At 43.2% G+C, this 18301-nt stretch overlaps 1 protein-coding gene across 5 annotated transcripts; it reads left to right on the forward strand.

Annotated features, from left to right (window-relative positions):
- The first annotated feature begins 718 nt into the window (after window positions 1–718).
- GOLGA7 (golgin A7) lies at window positions 719–16484 on the forward strand. Of its 5 annotated transcripts, none has more exons than XM_057697318.1 (6): window positions 719–834; window positions 1049–1181; window positions 5844–5996; window positions 12130–12231; window positions 13363–13430; window positions 15866–16484. In XM_057697318.1, the coding sequence occupies exons 2-5, from the start codon at window positions 1071–1073 to the stop codon at window positions 13399–13401; spliced, it is 405 nt and encodes a 134-aa protein (XP_057553301.1). In that variant the 5' UTR covers window positions 719–834; window positions 1049–1070; the 3' UTR covers window positions 13402–13430; window positions 15866–16484. The 5 variants fall into 5 exon arrangements, with proteins under 5 accessions (XP_057553301.1, XP_057553297.1, XP_057553300.1 ...); XM_057697314.1 differs by having other exon boundaries at window positions 13368–13430; XM_057697317.1 differs by having other exon boundaries at window positions 827–891; window positions 13368–13430.
- Window positions 16485–18301: the final 1817 nt, after the last annotated feature.

The following is an 18301-nucleotide window of genomic DNA, read 5'->3' on the forward strand; positions in this document are numbered from 1 at the left end:
CAGTCGGGCACACCAGATAAAGGGCTTCCTTGGCTGCCTTGCAAAGGTATGCTGGGGGGTGCGGGATACCAAGGGCACTTGGCAAGCCTCTCAGGTCACCAGAGGAGTGGAGGCTGGGGTGCTGGATGAAAATCTTTGGGGTAGAAGGAAGCACAACACCTCCAGGAAAGTTAAAGGAGGGATGCTTGACAATGAAGCCCGTGCATCCTCTCCCTCCTTCATCCCTCCCCACCCCCATTGCCAAGCCGATCCTCACCCCCCCCCCCACACCCCCTACCCGCGCCAAGCCTGCTTTCTATTTGTAAATTTGTGTGAGCGGTTTTTGTAGAGCTGGGTGGTGTCCCACGTGTACAGAGACTTCCAATCAAGAGTGCACATAAACCCTTACAATTAGTGATCAGAAACGGTGCCGTCACGAAGAACGAGGAAATGATACACTAGGGAAATGACACACCTGGGAAATCCCGAGTCGCAAACCTCTTGAACCTTCAGGTGAGCTGGGTGTCCAAAGTTCTCCAAGCCGCCCCGCCCCGCATCCCCGCCCCCCGGGTCCCGCGGCCCCGCCCTCCGGCCCCGCCCTCCGGCCCCGTCGGGCCTTTTCCTTCCGGTTGGACTCCTCCTGGCTGGGTGAGGGGGCGGAGTCGGTCCGGGCCCCGCCCACGGTGCCCCCGCCCCGCGCCGTAGCGCGCAGCCTCGCTTTACGGCCGGAGAAGAGGGTGGGTCCTAGACTCGAGGTAGGAGGCCGAGCTGAGGGGCGGGGATAGGGGCCTTTTGCGGCAGGACGTAAGTGACGGCGTAGGCGGTGCGACAGCAGCTGGAGGGCAGAGGAGGCGGGTTCGTGTTTCCCGGGCCGAACCGGGCTGTGGGGGGCGCGGGGCCTGGGCCGGGGAGGTAGCCGGAGGCCCGCGGTGACAGCATGGGTGAAGGGGAGTGGGGCGGGGAGGCCTTAGGCTGCTGTGGGCGGTGGATGGGTCTGCGGGGCTGGCGGGCTGGAGTCCTGGGTCCAGGCCGGGGATCTGACCGTGGTTGGTGTCCCCCGAACCCGCAGCGCGGCGCGTCCTGTGCTCGCCATGAGGCCGCAGCAGGCGCCGGTGTCCGGGAAGGTCTTCATTCAGCGAGACTACAGCAGTGGCACCCGCTGCCAGTTCCAGACCAAGTTCCCCGCGGAGCTGGAGAACCGGGTACGCGGCCGAGCCCCCCGCACCTGCTCTGGGGCGAGGCCGGGGGCCTTCCCGGGGCGGCGGGGAGTGCGGGTCTGGGAGGGCCGGGCACAGAGGGCCGCTGAGCAAGACCTGGTGTTTGGAGGGGAAGGAATAAGGCCAAGCCCCGGGTCTGACGACCCGATGGATCTCCGCGGTGCCCAGGGCCGAAACCTGTGCGCCGCCGTCTTCCCCTGCCGTCCCCGCCACACCCCGTGTTATTGACCGCAGCGATGGGGAACTGATTCCTGGCGCTCTGGGCCACGTACCCCAGCGTGTTGTAAGCTGCATCCTCCAGCCTCACCACGCAAGGGAAATCGTCGTCGTTCTCGTGACTGGCGTCTGTGGCCGCTGTACTGGCCGCCCTGCTGGGCAGGAAGGGCTTATTATTAAGTGCTGTGCCAGGCAGTGTAGACAGGCCTTGGAACCTGAAAAACGCAGAGCATTGGATGGGCCTGGGCAGGGAAATACCTGAGAACGAGGGTCAATCTGGCCCTCCCAGCTCTGACTCGTGGGAGCCGCCCGTATTGTGTTGGCTTACAGGTCAGAGTTGCCGTCAGGATGTGGATCCTTTGGACAGCCTTGCGTGCAAAAAGGGATGCACTGCCCCATTCTTCACACTTAGAAACAATAGTAATGATGCTCGTTGTACCTTACTTTAAATGTACAGCGAAGTGAGCATATGTAAGTGTGTGTGTTTTCTTGTGCCCACACGTGTTCACACACCCAAAGACAGACTGTTTGGTTCTGAGCTTTGTAAGATAAACCTGTGTGTTTCCTGTCCGGAGGTCAATTTCTGGTTAGATGGGAGCAGGTTTTGTGACTCCTTCCTCTTTGACAAGGGGGGTGAGGGCCTGAGAGGTGATTGGGCATGGGTGTGGAGCAAGTAGGTGTAGATGAGTCTGCCCAGGGCGATGTGAAGCAGTCATTTAAAATTGGCTCATGGGGAGATAGGTGGTTCTACCTGATTGCCAGGGTTGGAAAATCAACAGTGATTAATTGCAGTGTCCGTGGCTTGAGTTGCAGCCCTCGGCAGGTTAGTGGCCCAAATATGTCTCTTTAAATGTAAATTAAAGGTCCAGCAGGCCTTAATAAACATGATTTGTAGATTCATTTTATGTGAAATGCCCTCTAAATGCTGCATTTTGTTGTCACACCACATTATAAATCAGCCTGACACTAGCTGGACATTTACACAGTGGTTTGCAAAGATAGAAATTCAGCAGATTGCCTGTTGGTTAGAGCTGCTGAATGATGTTTTTAAAATAATATAACATCACAACTAACATGTTTTACATTTTAGGACTTATATGAAATGGATCCAATGTTTTACTTTGTGTACTTTCAAATCAGAGTGTAAACACTTCCTTTGTACCACACTTATTTGGATGTCACATGATGCCTTTGTTTAAAGGTTTTAAAAGTCAAACTTCCAGCTCATAATTAAGCCAAATGTATGCATGCAGAATCAGACATGAGCCTTCCACTCTGTGTGTGGTGGAGCCTATTTTATAGTCTGAGTACAGAAACTGTAGTCCCAGAACTTCACTGATTGTTAGGAAATTGCTGTTTCTGAATTCTGGAGTCCTTTTACTTCTTGTACTTCATGTAGCTCAAAAGTGCTTGTGATTCTGAGTACTATATGGAATGTTATTTGGTGCTGTTCAGTTGTGTCCTTGAATTTTTTTTTTTTTTTTTAATGTTTGGGTTAAAACACTAGCTTATACTTTAAACTGCTTGGGAAAGCTTTGATTTTTTTTTTAATGTGTTGAGATTAAATCTAAATTATAGGTTTAAATTTTCCTTGCTTCGTTTGATGGAAAATTGAAAGGTTTCTTTGTTTCTCTACTACTTATCCTAGAAATTTGTACTGATTGCTCTGCCACTGGGGCTGATTTTCCCTTTGTAAGAACATTGCACTTGGCAACTTAGTAGAGGAAGAAATAAACATGTAAATGTTTTGTATGACTTTAAAGCATTAAACACACACATTTGTACCCTTTAATTTGTGAGTGAGGATAAGTTCTGTCTGTTAACAAGTTTACTTTCTCACTGCCTGTGAGAACGTAATACTTCAATGTGTAAACACCTTGTTGTCAGGACAGTTCTTCAGAGAAGGCTCGATTCTCAATTTAGCCAAGATACAGACATCTTAGGTACCCTTGGTCTAGGCAGCAGAGAAGTGAGTGAACTATAATTGAGGTATTTGTTCCCCTGCATCCCTTTAAAAATATGTCTCTACACCTGGTCAGTAGAAATTACCTTTGACTTGCTACCTTTAACTTGCAATCTCTTTAAGCTTCAGCCGCATGCTTTCAACAGGTAGTTCAACAAGAAACAGAAATTTTGGGAAGACGAGCCTGGTTCCTATTTCCATTCTAACTTCCAATGTTTATTGGTCCAAATGTGTATTTAGCACTAGCTTCACATAACTCCAAACATCGATATAGCTGCCGTATCAGTGTGCAGGTAGCAGGGCATGAACACTGACAGCTGAGTTTCATAGAGCCCAAAGGGCCTGAGAACAGGGCCCACACCTGCTCTGTGGAGCCCCTCGTATTAAGTGTGTCCTTGCCTTTACTGCTTCCTGTCATGCTTTTTCCCTTTTTTTTTTCAACCTTTCCAAGAAACTCTGGACTTTTTTTTTAACCGTGTATTTATTTATTTATTTAGCCTAGCTGAACAGCTTGCAAGATCTTAGTTCCCTGACCAGAGGCTGAACCTGTGCCCTTGGCAGTGAAAGCACGGAGTCCTAACTGCTGGACTACCAGGGAATCCCATCTTTTTTCTTTATTAAACTTTAAAAAATAATTCTTCACCTTGGTTTGTTTTGTTTTGTTTTGTTTTTTAATGATCTGTGATTTGCCGCCATCCTATAAAGCATGGCAATCTTGGAATAACTTTTAAGAATTAGTGTTTCTGGTAGGATCAGTAACTCTGATCTGAAAGAAATGAAAATGTCTCTGGGTTGGATCCCCTAGTTTTGAATCACTCTGTCCAGAGAAATGTAAATAATTCAAAGACCTTTCTTTCTCAGATAATGACATTGTAGGTAAATCAAATGTGAGTGTTTGAAGGTATTTGGACTTTGTGGATTTACTGATGGACAAACTGAAGGTATTAACTTAGGCAAAACCAGGTGGAGATAACAGTTTACCATGAATACTTGCTCCCTGAGCTCTTCTCCTAAGTCTGTTTTCTGGGGATAGTGACAGGTCACCCAGTTGACGATTCACGAAGCAGCACACCTTCCAGTTGGAGGCTCAGTGCAGGGACACTGCCCTGGCTCTCAGCACTGTCTCCACCCACCCAGCCCCCGTCGGAAACACTCACGTTCTGGGGAATTAAAAGTAGCTCCTTTTAAGAAAGAGGTTGAGCCGCCACCACTTCAAAGTTTTCATGCCTTTGGCTCCTTGACTCCTCCCAGTTTTCCACATGAAGGGCGAAACACCTGCCTCTCACCTAAAGGGGTTTAACAACTTACAGGTGATGGGCGTAAATTGTCAGACATGTTCTGTCTGTGAACAAAGAATTGTGTTCTTGGGAACGTTTTGCCTCAAACTGTGCACTGAGGTTCTTTGAGTTTCTTTCTGAGTCTATTTCTACATAAAGTCTTCATAAAAGAGAGAATTCATTATTAGTGTTAGGGATAAGGGAGATATTATGTGAGAGGAAACAGAGAGTAAGGACAGATAAATTGTGTCTTGTAACCTACCAAGAACAATAGAATTGGGTGAAATATTCTACTAATGGTGTTGAAATTCCTAGGGCAAAGTGTTGAGGTTTGAAATCGACACAGTACTGTTAAAAGAAGAAAGTAAAGTGATACTGGAAGAAGAAAGTGAAAGCAGGTGATGAGAGTGGAAAGGTGATACAGCAGTAGTATTAGTGTACATGCAAGGTAGTGGTGTCACTGACTAGGAAAGGGTAGTAGGAACCCTTGGTGTGAAGAGTTGTGTAGTAGTTTGAGATTTTGCCTGGTTCAGTGTGAGCTTTCAGTGACCAAATAATTACTTTAAAAGAGATGGTAAATGAGGAAATAATACAATTTGCACCTTTTGATCTGTTGAAAATGTCCTTACTTCCCTTTTTTGCCTTAGTAGATTCCAGCAATTGGGGACGTAATTTAAGATTGCCTGCTTTTTCTAGATAAAGGGAACAAGACCCTTTTGTTCCCCCACCATACTTTATGCCTCTGTTACAGTGTTCTGTTGGCTTGTGATTTTATTGTTACATATCTGTTATGCTCATGGCTGTAAACGCTTCGAGGACTAGACAGTGTCTTGGTCATGTTTCTGTAAAGCCTGTCATGATATCTGATGGTAGGTACCCCATAAATGTGAATATGAGAGAATGGAAGGATGGAAGGATTGTATAATTTAATGAATTACTTGTGATTCAGTACAGAGGATAAAGAGACACGATTTTGAGCGTTAATGATATCCAGTGTCCATAAGAAGGATAAAATTAAACACTAACCAGTTTCGGTAACTTAGGTCCAGATTTAATCACCTGAAAATTTGTTTGCGGACAGTTAGCTAAGAATGTTGACAAAACAGCAACGTAAATTAGTGGTAGCAAGCAGGAGTGAGGTGCTTGTCTTTTTTTCCAAAACTTTTAAAGTAAATTCTTTTTTCCGTACAGATCGATAGGCAGCAGTTTGAGGAAACAGTTCGAACTCTAAATAACCTTTATGCCGAAGCAGAGAAGCTTGGGGGCCAGTCCTATCTTGAAGGCTGCCTGGCTTGTCTAACAGCGTACACCATCTTCCTGTGCATGGAAACCCACTACGAGAAGGTAAGCCTACCTCTGTTTTCACAAAGTCTCTTAAAATCATAAAGAAGGTGGGTTTATTGAAGGTTTATGTTTACAGGGTGACAATTGCCATAAAACTGAAAGGGGCCTTCATAATAGTAACAGTTCAGATTTTACTGTTGCTTCTGTGACCAGACATAGAAAGGAGTCCTGCGTTCCTTCAGAAACAGGTTGCCATATCAAGTATTCACATCGGCTCACACTTGAGGAGAACATAGAAAATCCATGTTCTTGTTCCACCCAGCCTTCTGAGAAGCCTTTTCTGTGTTTCTTCAAATTTCTGTCCTCTGACTTATCCTCCCACCAGAGTTCTTGTCTTCTCTTTCAGCTGTCTGCTGGCTTCTCAACTTAGATGTCCAGACGTCAAGCCTCACACCTCCCAGTTTCCTTCAGTGGCACCCTGCCTTTTTCAGGACCATCTTTAGGTGGAGGGCGAGAAGGAGGGAAATTTATCAGTCATCAGACTGAAATAGCTTCCATTTTCCCGTGCATTAACTTTATGACTTCCTCTGCCACCACGCTGATGTATGCCCTGTGCCCTCTCTCCTAGACCAACGCCACAGTCTCCAGAGCCTCATTCCTCCCCTCCTTTTCCATCTCCAAACAGCTGCTGTGTCGTAAAATACAGCCCTGCCTCCCCAGCCACCCTGCGAAGTGCACGGCCTTCCCAGGCTCCACTTCAGGCCCTTCTCAAGCCACCTGCAGCTCCCCATTCCAGCTCAGTCCTGCGCCCCTGCCTCAAGTTATCTTTCAGCCAAGCGCACCCTGCGAGGTTTTCCTCCACCTGAAAGGCCGTTCTTCCCATGTCCGAATCTCATCCGTCCCTCAGTCCCACTTTCAGCTAACTTTCCATCTACCCTGCTAATCAGAATTCATCCTCTTCTCTGTATCCCCACAACGCTTTCCTTGTGTCTGTCCTCTGGCACTCAGCACTCTCTAGTTAGGAATGTAGCTGTTTGTATTCTTGTCTTATTTGCCCTTCACGGATGCCTTTTTCTTGAGGTCAAGGACAGTGTATCCCTCCTCGTGCCTCACACCGAACCTTGAGTGTATGAGGCGCTCATTGACTGTGTGTAAGTGAAAGAATTTATGCTGATCACAGATAGTTAATAGATAGTTAAGTTCTGACCATGAGTAAAAGATGAAAGGCTGTAAGGAGATCTCTGTTATACCCACCGATAGAAGTGTCCCTGTGACTGTCTTGCACTCCATCTAGTGGAGAGCAGATGCAGGTGCAGCTAAAATACTTCGAGCTGTTGGCTGAAAATGCTGTATTTTTCCTTAGCATCCTGACACGACTTCCCCTGGTGTTACCAGAGGGAACATTGAAGAACTAAGCGAGTAGTTTATGTCCTTCTCCATGTCACACTTTCCTTCCTGCCTAACATTCCACATCCCACGTTACAAGGGATCAGTATCAGCTTTCAGTCTGTCTTGTCTTAGCAGCTGCTTTTTAATGATACATTTGGTGGGCGAAGGGACGGGGAATTCATTCATTTGATAAATATTTGTTGAACACCTACTATGTGCTGAACACTGTGCAGGGGATATAACTGAATAGGGCAAACCTGGTTGCTGACATTGTGGAGTTTATGACTCAGTGGTAAAAACTGATAATAAGGAAACAGAACCCACAGAAGTGTAAGTTGTGATAACTGCCTTGAAAAAAACAAACTTCCCTAGGATAGAAGATACAGGAAAGACCTAATTTAGACTGTGTGGTCAGGAAGGGCCTCTGAGGTGGTGACATTAAGCTGCCATGTGAAGGATGGGAAGCGGGGGACCCTTCAGGTGGAGGAATGCGTGTACACAGAGCATCATGGGTGCCCCGAGCGGAGAGGAGGGCGGAGGTACCCTGGAGAGGTGAGGGGGCCTGTGTCCTCTGGGAGTGTGCCCCGTTCCAGGAGTGTGTGCTCCATGGGAAGAGGCTTAGATTTTATTTCTGTGCAGGGAGGAGTAGCCACTCAAAGGTTTTAAGCAGAAGAGGAATATGACTAGATTTTCATTTTAAAGAGACTTCTAGGCTGGGGGGCGGGGTGGGGGATAAAAGTGGAAGGAAGGAAGACACTCTATAGACATCCAGGCAAGAGAGGATGATCACTTGGTCGGGGAGCAGAGCAGCAGGGACAGGAGGAGCTGGGCAATTTCAGGGGACGTGCTGGTGGCGGAGCCAAGAGCTGCCTGCAGGGGTGGGGGTGGTAGGACTTGTGTGATAAAAACAGTCATCCCGGGTGGCCATCAGAGACGGTGTGGAATACTGTCAATTTAAGGTAGGAATACATCCTCCAGAGTATTTTCTTCACGCTTAGTAGAGTATTACATGCTTGAATTGTCATTTCACTATAGCTTTTAAATTTGTTGATGAGATTTTAATTAACTTTTATTTGTTCATGTGCATTTGCTAAAATAGATTACAGATACCTGCTTCTGACCTCAGTTGTAAAAATAAATTGGTAACTGGGTGCCAGCCAAGTCATTTACTAATTGTGAGATCATGGGCGAGTTAATCTCTCCAAGTCTGAGTTCTCTCAACTGTAAAATGGGTCTTAGACTGGTGGTTGCCAAGGAGGGAGGGGGTTGGGGGAGGGAGGGAGGGGGAAGTTGGGGTTAGCAGATGTAAGCTTTCATATAGAGACTGGATAAACAACAAGGTCCTACTGTACAGCACAGGGAACTATATTCAATGTCCTGTGATAAACCATGATAAAAAGAGTATGAGAAAATGTATGTATATGTATAACTGGATCACTTTGCTGTACAGCAGTAATTAAAACAACATTGTAAATCAACTATACTTCAATTTTTAAAAAAAGGGAAATCCAAAAAATAAAAAAATAAAATGGGTCTTAGAATTAATAAATTGCCTTACATATGGTAGATGCTTAATAAAGTTTTCTTAAGATAGGGTTAAAAGTTAAGTTAGTGTATGTGTGTGTGTGTGTGTGTGTGTGTATGTTTTAATCAGATATTTGTGAACTTGTACAGTTTTTTTTAAATTTCGAGTGTATAAGTAATATTTTTTAGCAGCCGCTAGTTTATTTATCTACTAAAACGTTTAGCATTGCTTAGTTAAAATCTTTTTGATTATTAGTCTTGGAAGGAAGTTCTCAGTGTCAAAATATAATGGACTTGAGTTCGTAGGTAACATGAGGTACTACTTTATAAGTCTAATTAAGGTCTCTTTCTTTTTACAGAGTAAGTATCATAAAGCAAGTAAAAACCAAATAAAATTAGTCAAGAAACCAAAATTTCAGGCATGGTCATTTTTTATAAATGTGTGATTTTATTTTAGAAATTGGACATGGATAACTAGATCATGCAAAATAAATAACTGGGATGGTCATAATTAGGATATAATGTACCTGTACTTTTAGAAGAAAACATTTTAAATGTGTATTGTATTTTTGATAAGATGATAAAAGCATTAGAACACCCAGCCACTCCCTCTCTCCAGCTTGTGCCTTAGGAATTTCTGTACTTTTATTTTCTACTTTATGAGAGGACATGATTGAGTCATTTAGTAGTCTTTATTGTTCCAAACACTAAAACTTCTAGTCTACACACAGTAAGCCAAATATAATTGTGCTTCCACTCAGTCACATGGGTTAAATTTTTTGAAATTATAAATAGGCCTTTCAAAACTCACTAGAACAATCCTGCATTTTTTTCCTATAATGTGCTATTTATTGATTTAAAACGAAGATAAAGGCTTCAGTGTTATTTCTCTCTGTTGCTGCCCTTTAGAATCAGGGAACAAACGGGCTTGTAGAAGGTTCTGCTCTCAGGAGCTGTCTGCTGTGTCCATCAACCAGAAGACGTCCCCCCTGCCCGTGGGCTGTGACCTGAAAGGAGCACAGTCAGAGGAGCTTGGAGCTCTCTGAAAATACTACAGTCCTGGGGCTCTCAGGCAGCCTCACTTGGGAGAGCTTTCCTTGAGGGTCTGGTAGGCTTTCTCCGGTTTAATATTCTCAAGGAGGATAATAGTCTTTCCTGAGGTTTGAGTGTTTAGCTTTGTAAATATTATATAAGTTGAGGTTTTATTGAGAGTTTGATGATAACAGAGGTAATTTTGTTCAATATTTTAGTTTGTTTTAACATTGATTTACCCAAAATAATGAAGTATGAGTAATATGTCAGCATAAGGTTCCTTAGGGATGAGAATGGTGTGTTGTCCTGTCTGGGATGCGGTAAGAGCTGACTCATGTTAATGCTTTCCTATTGCCAACGACACTGAGAGCTTAAAAGCATGTTGGTTAGGACAGTGCTGCCTTCACCACAACTCTGTAAGAGGATACAACAAGAAAACTAATTGTTTTCTTTCTGAACTGATACCCAAGCGCCCATGAATGTTATTAAAGTTTAAATAAAAACCTGGCACGACAGAGGTCTGCTTGAATCAAATAAAGGAATGCTGTTTCTTTGCTAGTAAGCTGTACCCAAGTTGACAGGGAGGAAGGCTGTTCTGAAGGAATCCTTTCTTTGAAGCCAGCTGTGCAAGCATTTCTCTGCGTGTCCCCCTGAGTGTAAATGGCCTGGGGTGAGGGGAGACTGGCTCTCCAGCTTCCAGCTCTGGCAGGTGAGCCGAGAGGAGACGCGAGAGAAGACGGAGGGTCCTGAGTTGGGCACCTTCACGTACTACTGCCTTCCGCTCGTCATTTTGGCACGATTGACAAACGCTGACAGAAAGATAGTGCCTAAGATTTTTTTTTTTAACCATAAAGACCAAGCACCACTCAGATTCTTTGAGTTGAAAATAGGAGAATGACGTGTGCTTCAGGTAATTAGGTGAGCAGGTCTTTTCTTTAGAAATAGTATTCTTAAATTTCTTCATAACCCTGCCGATTGCTCTTTTAATAACATCACGCTCTTTTTAAAAAAGCCTGAAACATTAGATCGTATTATTCCCCAAAGATGTAACCCGAATAAACTGTCTTCCTTCAGTGAGAAAATTCATTATACAAACCACATAGAGTTTTAAATTCTCAATCAATTTATACCAAAGCACCTACATTTTAACACCCTAGTTTGTTACGTTGGCCTGGTACACTATAGACCCACAAGTAAATCATTGCTTAATTTCCAACTAAATTTTCATACAGTTCTTTTTTCCCTTTATGTTGTGATCGCATTTCTCTGTGACTTTATCATATTCTGGTAGTGTGAATTTAAGAAAACATATAGTAATTAAAGAATTGGATCAAAGCCTCTTTGAAGATTAGAGCCAGGAAAGGGTTATAATGACTTTGAATCTGAAATAAAACATGTAACTCTTTGATTTTTGTACATAGCTATTAAGATTTATTTTCTTCTAGGTTATCTGTCTCAGAGTTGCCCTTATTAAAGCTGGAGATTTGGCAATTTCCAGAAGTTCCTTTGTATCCTATCTGGTTTTTGTCTACATTTCCTTTGACTTTTACAACCTTAATACTAAACTTATAAACTGAGGTTCCCGTCGAGGACACAAGAGCAAACTACAGAGCAGCGCTCCGTGCAGGCCTGGAAATGATATATGACACTTGTCATCAGAACCTCATTACTTCAGATTGATGAAAATGTACAAAGGAGAGAAGCAGTTGTTCTAATTTTTTTTACTTTTATTTATCAATTTATTTATTTTGGGGGTTGCACCACGCAGCTTGCAGGATCTTAGTTCCCTGACCAGGCATTGAGCCTGGGCCCTCAGCAGTGAAAGCACCAAGTCCTAACCACTGGACCACCAGGGAAGTCCCTAGAGGCAGTTGTTAAGTGTTAAGAAGGCCAAAAGCTGTCCTTGATGTTAGAAGAGGTCACATGACACTCACTTTATGAGTGGGGAAGGGGACAGCATGCTTACCGTCGTGTGTACAGTCACCTTCGATTTCTCCCTATCCAGGATGGAGACACTCCATATCCACGGTGTGGCCACATCTGTGGTGGCACGTGTACTGCATGGACGGTGCTTGGGACTGGGGGGGGGGAGCTGTCAGGAGCAGTGGTGTGAGCTGTCCCTCCACATGAACACCCATTTCTTGCTTTGAAAACTAATTCCACTGCCTGAATATTTTGAGGTCCAGCTGATACTTCAAAGGGAAATCTAATGAAGTTTGTAAAAAGCTGTGGTGTTTCTTTTTGTCAGGTTCTGAAGAAAGTCTCCAAATACATTCAAGAGCAGAATGAGAAGATCTATGCTCCCCAAGGCCTCCTCCTGACAGATCCCATCGAGAGAGGACTTCGAGTTGTATCTTTTCGGTGTAGATCATAAGGTCTAAATATCTGTAAAAAGAACCTTTTGATTGGTCCTCTCTGGCACGGGCCAGAGAGAATTTAACACCCTTCTGTCGTACTTGCCCTGGGACTCTTCTGTGAGAAGGCACCCCTGCCACAAGCCTCCCGGCTCCAGCATTTTCCCTAAAGCCTGTCCCTGCTTGCTCTGCATCATGCTGGCCTCTGTGGATTGTTGAGTGTTCTGGTTGCCATCGTCTTGGGAGTTCTGTGGCATCTCGTAGCACTAATGCACTAACGGGAGAGGTGTGAGTCATGCAGTTCAGCTGCAGAGGCTGCAGCCAAAGCATGAACTCTTCTTCGTGTGTAGCAAGGTTTTCCTCCAAATGCATCGCAGCCGGTGGGGTCATCTGACTAGCTGAAATCAGTTACAGCCGCCAGATGTATCATTTCAGTACCTTTGACACACTGCATGTTTTTAGAGGCAGTAAGCTTTGAAAATCAGGAAGTGAATTTGGTAAATAAAATTGCAAAAAAAAAAACTAATTGAGCTTGATAACTGGAGTAAAATAAATAACTGGGTAAAATAAATTTTTTTTAAAACCTAGGTCAGATAATCCCAGGCCTTCCGGCTGATAATAATTTCAACAGTTTTATTATACTCAGCAGCAATGGTCCAAACTTTTAGACCTTGTGAACCCTCTCCCAAGAAAAAGTCTGCATGTCATTTCAGGGCATGTTGAACCCCTGACTTCATTACCCCATGGGTGTTCAGTTAAGAGCCCCACTTCGTTCTACAATAAAGCATCCTTTTTCAAATTTTTTTTCAAAAAAATAAATAATGTTTGGGAAGAAACTGTGTGGTATACTGCAAGCAATTACAGTTCTTAAAGTGTTTCAGCAAGGTGTAGAAAGCATTGTGTTTAAGCAGGAGAAATTTGTAATACAAAATAAGTAAAACAATAATTTGATTTTAAATTATTTAAATAAGAATTTAGTTATTAATTATTTAAATAAGACTTTTAAATTCTTTAAAAAAGAATTTAAAATAGGTAAAGACAAGTCTGCACAGCTCGTACCCGTCATCTTGCTGTGGTTCCCTTTTCTGTGTTCTGTTCTCTAGTGTGTTTTCTTAACAGCCATGCTGTGTAGATTGAAATTACCATTTATGAAGACAGAGGCATGAGCAGTGGAAGATAAACCACAGAATTAAAGGTAAATATGAAATTATATGATTTATGTGCAGTTTTTGTAATATTGTAGGATGTGTGAATTTTCCTCCCTGCATCATAAACAAACAGTGGCATTTGTACTGGCTTAATACTGAAAATGTGTATTCAGCCCAAATTCTATAACCCACGTGATAGAGAATTTAATCCTGATTTTTTTCTCCCCCCCCCTACATTGTTTTCAGACTGGTCTTGTTGTTACTTTATGGGTTTGGGAGGGTTTTTTTTGGCGGGGGGACTTTTTTTATGTTAATATTTCAAAACTATGCTAGACATTTTTATATGCAAGGTGGGTCCTGCATATAAGAATCAGTTCAGAGATTTCCCTGCCTAAATGAGAAATGGCTTTAATAAGCAAAGAAACATTTCAGAGTGGGGTAGGAAGATTCTGAATATCTCATTTATTGAAGTGGCTTCAAAGCCTTTAGAAGAAACCTTACCTCTAGTGGGTAGAACCATACATTTTCATTCTTTTTAGAACGTTCAGGTTCTTATATGTGCATATAATGATCCTGAACAAGTGAGAAACAAATTGGTGACTATTGATGGGACTCTACAGGAAGAATAACGTGGCAGCCACAGTACCTTAGCCCAGCCTTCTAAGTGACAGAGAAATCGTACTTCACTCTTCCTGCCGATTTCGGCCGTGTGTTCCGCCTCCCGGTCGTGCTGTGCTGCTGTGCTTTCCTGACTTGGTCTGCAGGCGTCTGTCACTGATTCACATGCAGCACAGGAACAGAGTCTACAGAGCAGATTCCTCCCCAGCGCAACAGCAGTAATCATAGCTACCGTTTGGAAGACACCTGCTGTGTGTCAGGTATTACACAGACAGTGTTGTCCAGGTCTCACAAGAGTTCTGCAGGGTATCCCCCCACTTTACAGCTAAGCAAACCAAGTCACAAATAGATTAAATGATGTTCTCCACGTCACACAAGCTAATGGTATTGGGATATGAACCCAAGTCTGATTGACCATAAAAGCCCTGGTTTTTACACCGTACTATCTGTAAGTACATGCAGCAGCAGAGACGTGGAGAAAGGAAAGAGTTGATCAGATCATTCTAAGCATTTATCCCTCTTTTCTTTTTCACTACCTTTTAAAGATACATTTGTCTGCTCACGTGCCATTTGTTGAATCCTACAAAGCTGCCGTCTTTAGCTCTAGGGAACGCGTCGCCTGAATTCTTACCAGCCACAAAGCTAAACAGTGACCCCCTCTGCCTTGTGTTTTATTCCTGACCGAGGCTTTGTTTCGGAACACTTAGTGTTACCTGTTCATGCACTTTCTCATGTGCCGTTTCCAAACTGGTGTTTCTCCAGCACGCGTGTGGGAGCCCTGTGTGTGGTATCCGTGACGTGCCGCTGGGATAAGTTTGTTTGATGGGTTGCAGCTGCACTGACTTGGCATGGCCCGTGTGTCATGACTCACTTTGCAGCTATTATTGCCAAATATGCTGTTTTCCTGAGGTGCTGCGGGGTTTGGAGCAATTAAACACCAGAGACTAATCTATCAATATTCAACAACAGTGAAATTTTGAAATGAGATTTACATTAGGGACTTGTGGTAATTTCGTGAATGCAAATATTTTTGTTCAGGGCAGGTTAGTTTTCAGAGCTGTGTGTTCCTCAGACCAGGATCCTGTGTGGGCTGAGGTCTTGGAGGAGGGGAAAAACTATAAGAATAACGAGTTCAGTTCTATAATTTCTCTTAAGTCTACATGGTGTTTGCAGGTTGAAGCATTATGCGGGAATTAAGTTTAATGATTTCACAGACGAGGACACAAATCATGGAGGTGGCCTTTATTTTTAAAAAGAGCTTTCAGCAAAATATTTTGCTCCTTTTAAAAAATTTAAATTTCTTCAATACCTTTATTATTAAATAGACTGATGGTGTTTTCCCTCTTTGGATTAAGATTATCTTCTTTACTTAAAAAAACAGAATATATCATTATTCTATCACGATAAATACGTGATAATAGAAACAACCGACGTTTGTTGGCACTTCTACGTTGCCTCTACTGTTCTAAGTGCTTGATTTTAACAACAGGACCCCTGTGAGGTAGATAATGTTACGCCTGTTTTTCAGATGAGGAAACTCAGGCTCAGAGAACTTAAGTTACTTGTCTAAGGCCGAAAACTGGCAGGTAGTCATGGAGGCAGCCAGGCCCTGGACTGGCCGCTTACCCCCGTGTGGTACTACCTCTCCCGACATGACTGGTCAGAGACGGATGTAGACAGGCTTGGATGTCCAGACCATGGAGCTGTGTACTCACGTTGGCAGGCAGTACAGATCCAGGGATCTTACTAGCTAGAACCTGGGTGAATAGAATGTAGCCCACGTGTTAGGAGCTCACGTCAGTTGATCTTTGGAAGGTAGTTAGCCTCCCTTTCTAAAACCTTCTCCTTCTCCCCCTAACGCCAGATCCCACCTCCAGCTGGGTCCCTCATCTGTCCACCGGCCGACCGAAGTGTCCCCTACCTCCTCTCCAGAGCATCATTCCTCCGTACCTGCTGCCGGAGCCACGGTGCCACTCACTCCAAGGACTGACTTGCGACAGTTCCACCCCCGGAGTGACCTCTAGTCGCTCAGCATCCACTTCGTGTCTCCAAATTGTGTAGGACTCTGTAATCTTTTGATTAGTTTCTGAGAAAACGCAATGAAGCATTTCACTTTTTTTTTATTCAAAGCCGTTAATAAAATATGCAGTTGGTCAGCCCAACAGTTTATTTCTTACCTGCCACCCGTACCAGTGGTTCTCGCCATTCCTCAGGCTTCAACAAGTCATGCCCTAGCCAGTGTTCAGTCTCACTCTCCCAAATTCATAAAATGCTCTTCTCCAGGATCTTGGTGAAGGGTGGGCTGTGTCTGTGATTTTGCTAACGCATGGCCCAGATTTCAGAGAACTACCAGTTTTGCCGTGACTCACAGCTTGAAGATCTAGTTCTGCTGTTCAGTTTCTCAAACTGAAGTTCATTGGAAAAATAATGTATGTTTCTTGTTTTATTATAGCAGTTCCTAATTAAAGCAGTATTTAATGCAATTTCCAGGGTTTTTTTCTTTTTTTTTCTTTTCTTTTTTTTTTTTTTTTGAGAATCCTGTTATTACTGCATTACCTTGGACATTGGGAAGATGTGGTATGTGTTGCTTGTTCCTTATAAAAATAAGTAAGCACAATAAAGTGGATGCCAAACCACCCAACACAGATGTCCCTGCCGTGTCCCTGAAGGTGTCATGAGCAAGTGTAACAAATATTTTAATTATAGTTTTGTTATAAATATAACTTAAGAGAAAAAAATTTGATAGGAATAATACTATATATTGCTAATTTTTAACTATCCCTGCTGGCAAACCTTACTATTCAGAGACTTTCCTCACATACAGTATTCAGTGCACAGAAATATGATCGGTTCACGTTCAGTAAGTTAAGTGACTTCCAACTAATACTCTCAAGTCTGAGTCACTATATCTAGTTCTTCTTTTGGCTGTGTGTTCTTTGTATTGGGACTTCCCATGCCCTTCATCTTTGGGGTTTGAGAGCACTGTATTTGGGAGAAAGTTAAGACATATGTTAGGAGAGAAATGAAACAGTTAAAAGTTTTACTTTCAGAGATACTGTAGGTGCTAATACTGGATTTAACCTTTCAGATTTAATTTCTTTTATGAGTCTGTTAGTTATTCAATAAATCCCATAGGTCTATGTAATATTTTAATTGTATAAAAACTTGTTACTTTATAGCCTATAATAGTGTCTGTCTGCCTTTTAAACCCGTTGCAATAACTTTGCTGAAATATTAACACATTAGTAAAACTTTTCTTAAACAAGTTGTCTCTGTGTCATATTTGGTGTGATTCGGTAAAGTGATAAATGATATGGTATTAAATTTGGCAGATAGACAATACCACAAGAATCCCTGCTTCAGTGTAGCTTAGGATTTTTAAACAAACATCTGACATTTATAGTTTGTCACACTTTGCAGCTTTTTACATGCTTTATCTCAAGTGCAGATATGTTAGCTAAATAGGTAAAACCCAAGAAATAGTCCCTAATAGTCAAAATGTATTCAATTAAAAAATAAGAGATTGGAATGTCTCATTAGGAAAAAAGTATCACAGTATCAAAGTGACAATCTTGGATCATCTGATGACCCCGTTTTTTGTTTTTTTGTTTTTAAATGAAATGCATTTGCAGAGAGTAAGAGCTTGTAAAATAGTCTATATTCCGACTTAAATTCCTTCCATATTCCAGTTGGCCCTAGTTCCTAGATAAGCCATCACTTCTCAAGAGGTACAGGCTTTGTTCCTTGTTTTGTTGTTCATTTGTCTCGAATAAAGGAGCTCAGAGTATTCACGTCATGTTTGATTTACATCCTTATCTCCCCTTCCCCTTGACACGCCCCCCACCCCCCGCCAGGCCCTCAGATTCCCTGAGAGCGGGGTGGTTTCTCTTTCTCCCTGCATCCATCCCTAACTCCCAACATCCCACACAGTGGTACATACACTTAGCACTCAGATATCTGTCACATGTGTAAATGCATGAGCTATAAGTTGACAGGCCATTAGCAGAGTTACTTTACTACATCTTGATTAGGAAGGTGTTTGGCTTGGTAAGATAGTGGCGGGTAAACTTCCCTTATAGAGTCTTGTTCTAAGAGACAGTACCTGTGGCTTAAACTCCATTAGAGTAGACTTGCCTAGAGATAACTATTCTTGAGGATTCCAGTGACCTTCCTCTGGCTCAGGAATTCCCAGGGAAAGGAAAGGAACAGCATCCAGAAGTTAGGTAATGAAAATAAGCCTCCTTATGCATCCTTTGTCCTTTTGTTAGTCTGTATAATATTGGCATCGACAGTGTGTTAT

This window comes from Hippopotamus amphibius, chromosome 10 (genome assembly GCF_030028045.1).
Source record: "Hippopotamus amphibius kiboko isolate mHipAmp2 chromosome 10, mHipAmp2.hap2, whole genome shotgun sequence".
NCBI lineage: Eukaryota > Metazoa > Chordata > Mammalia > Artiodactyla > Hippopotamidae > Hippopotamus > Hippopotamus amphibius.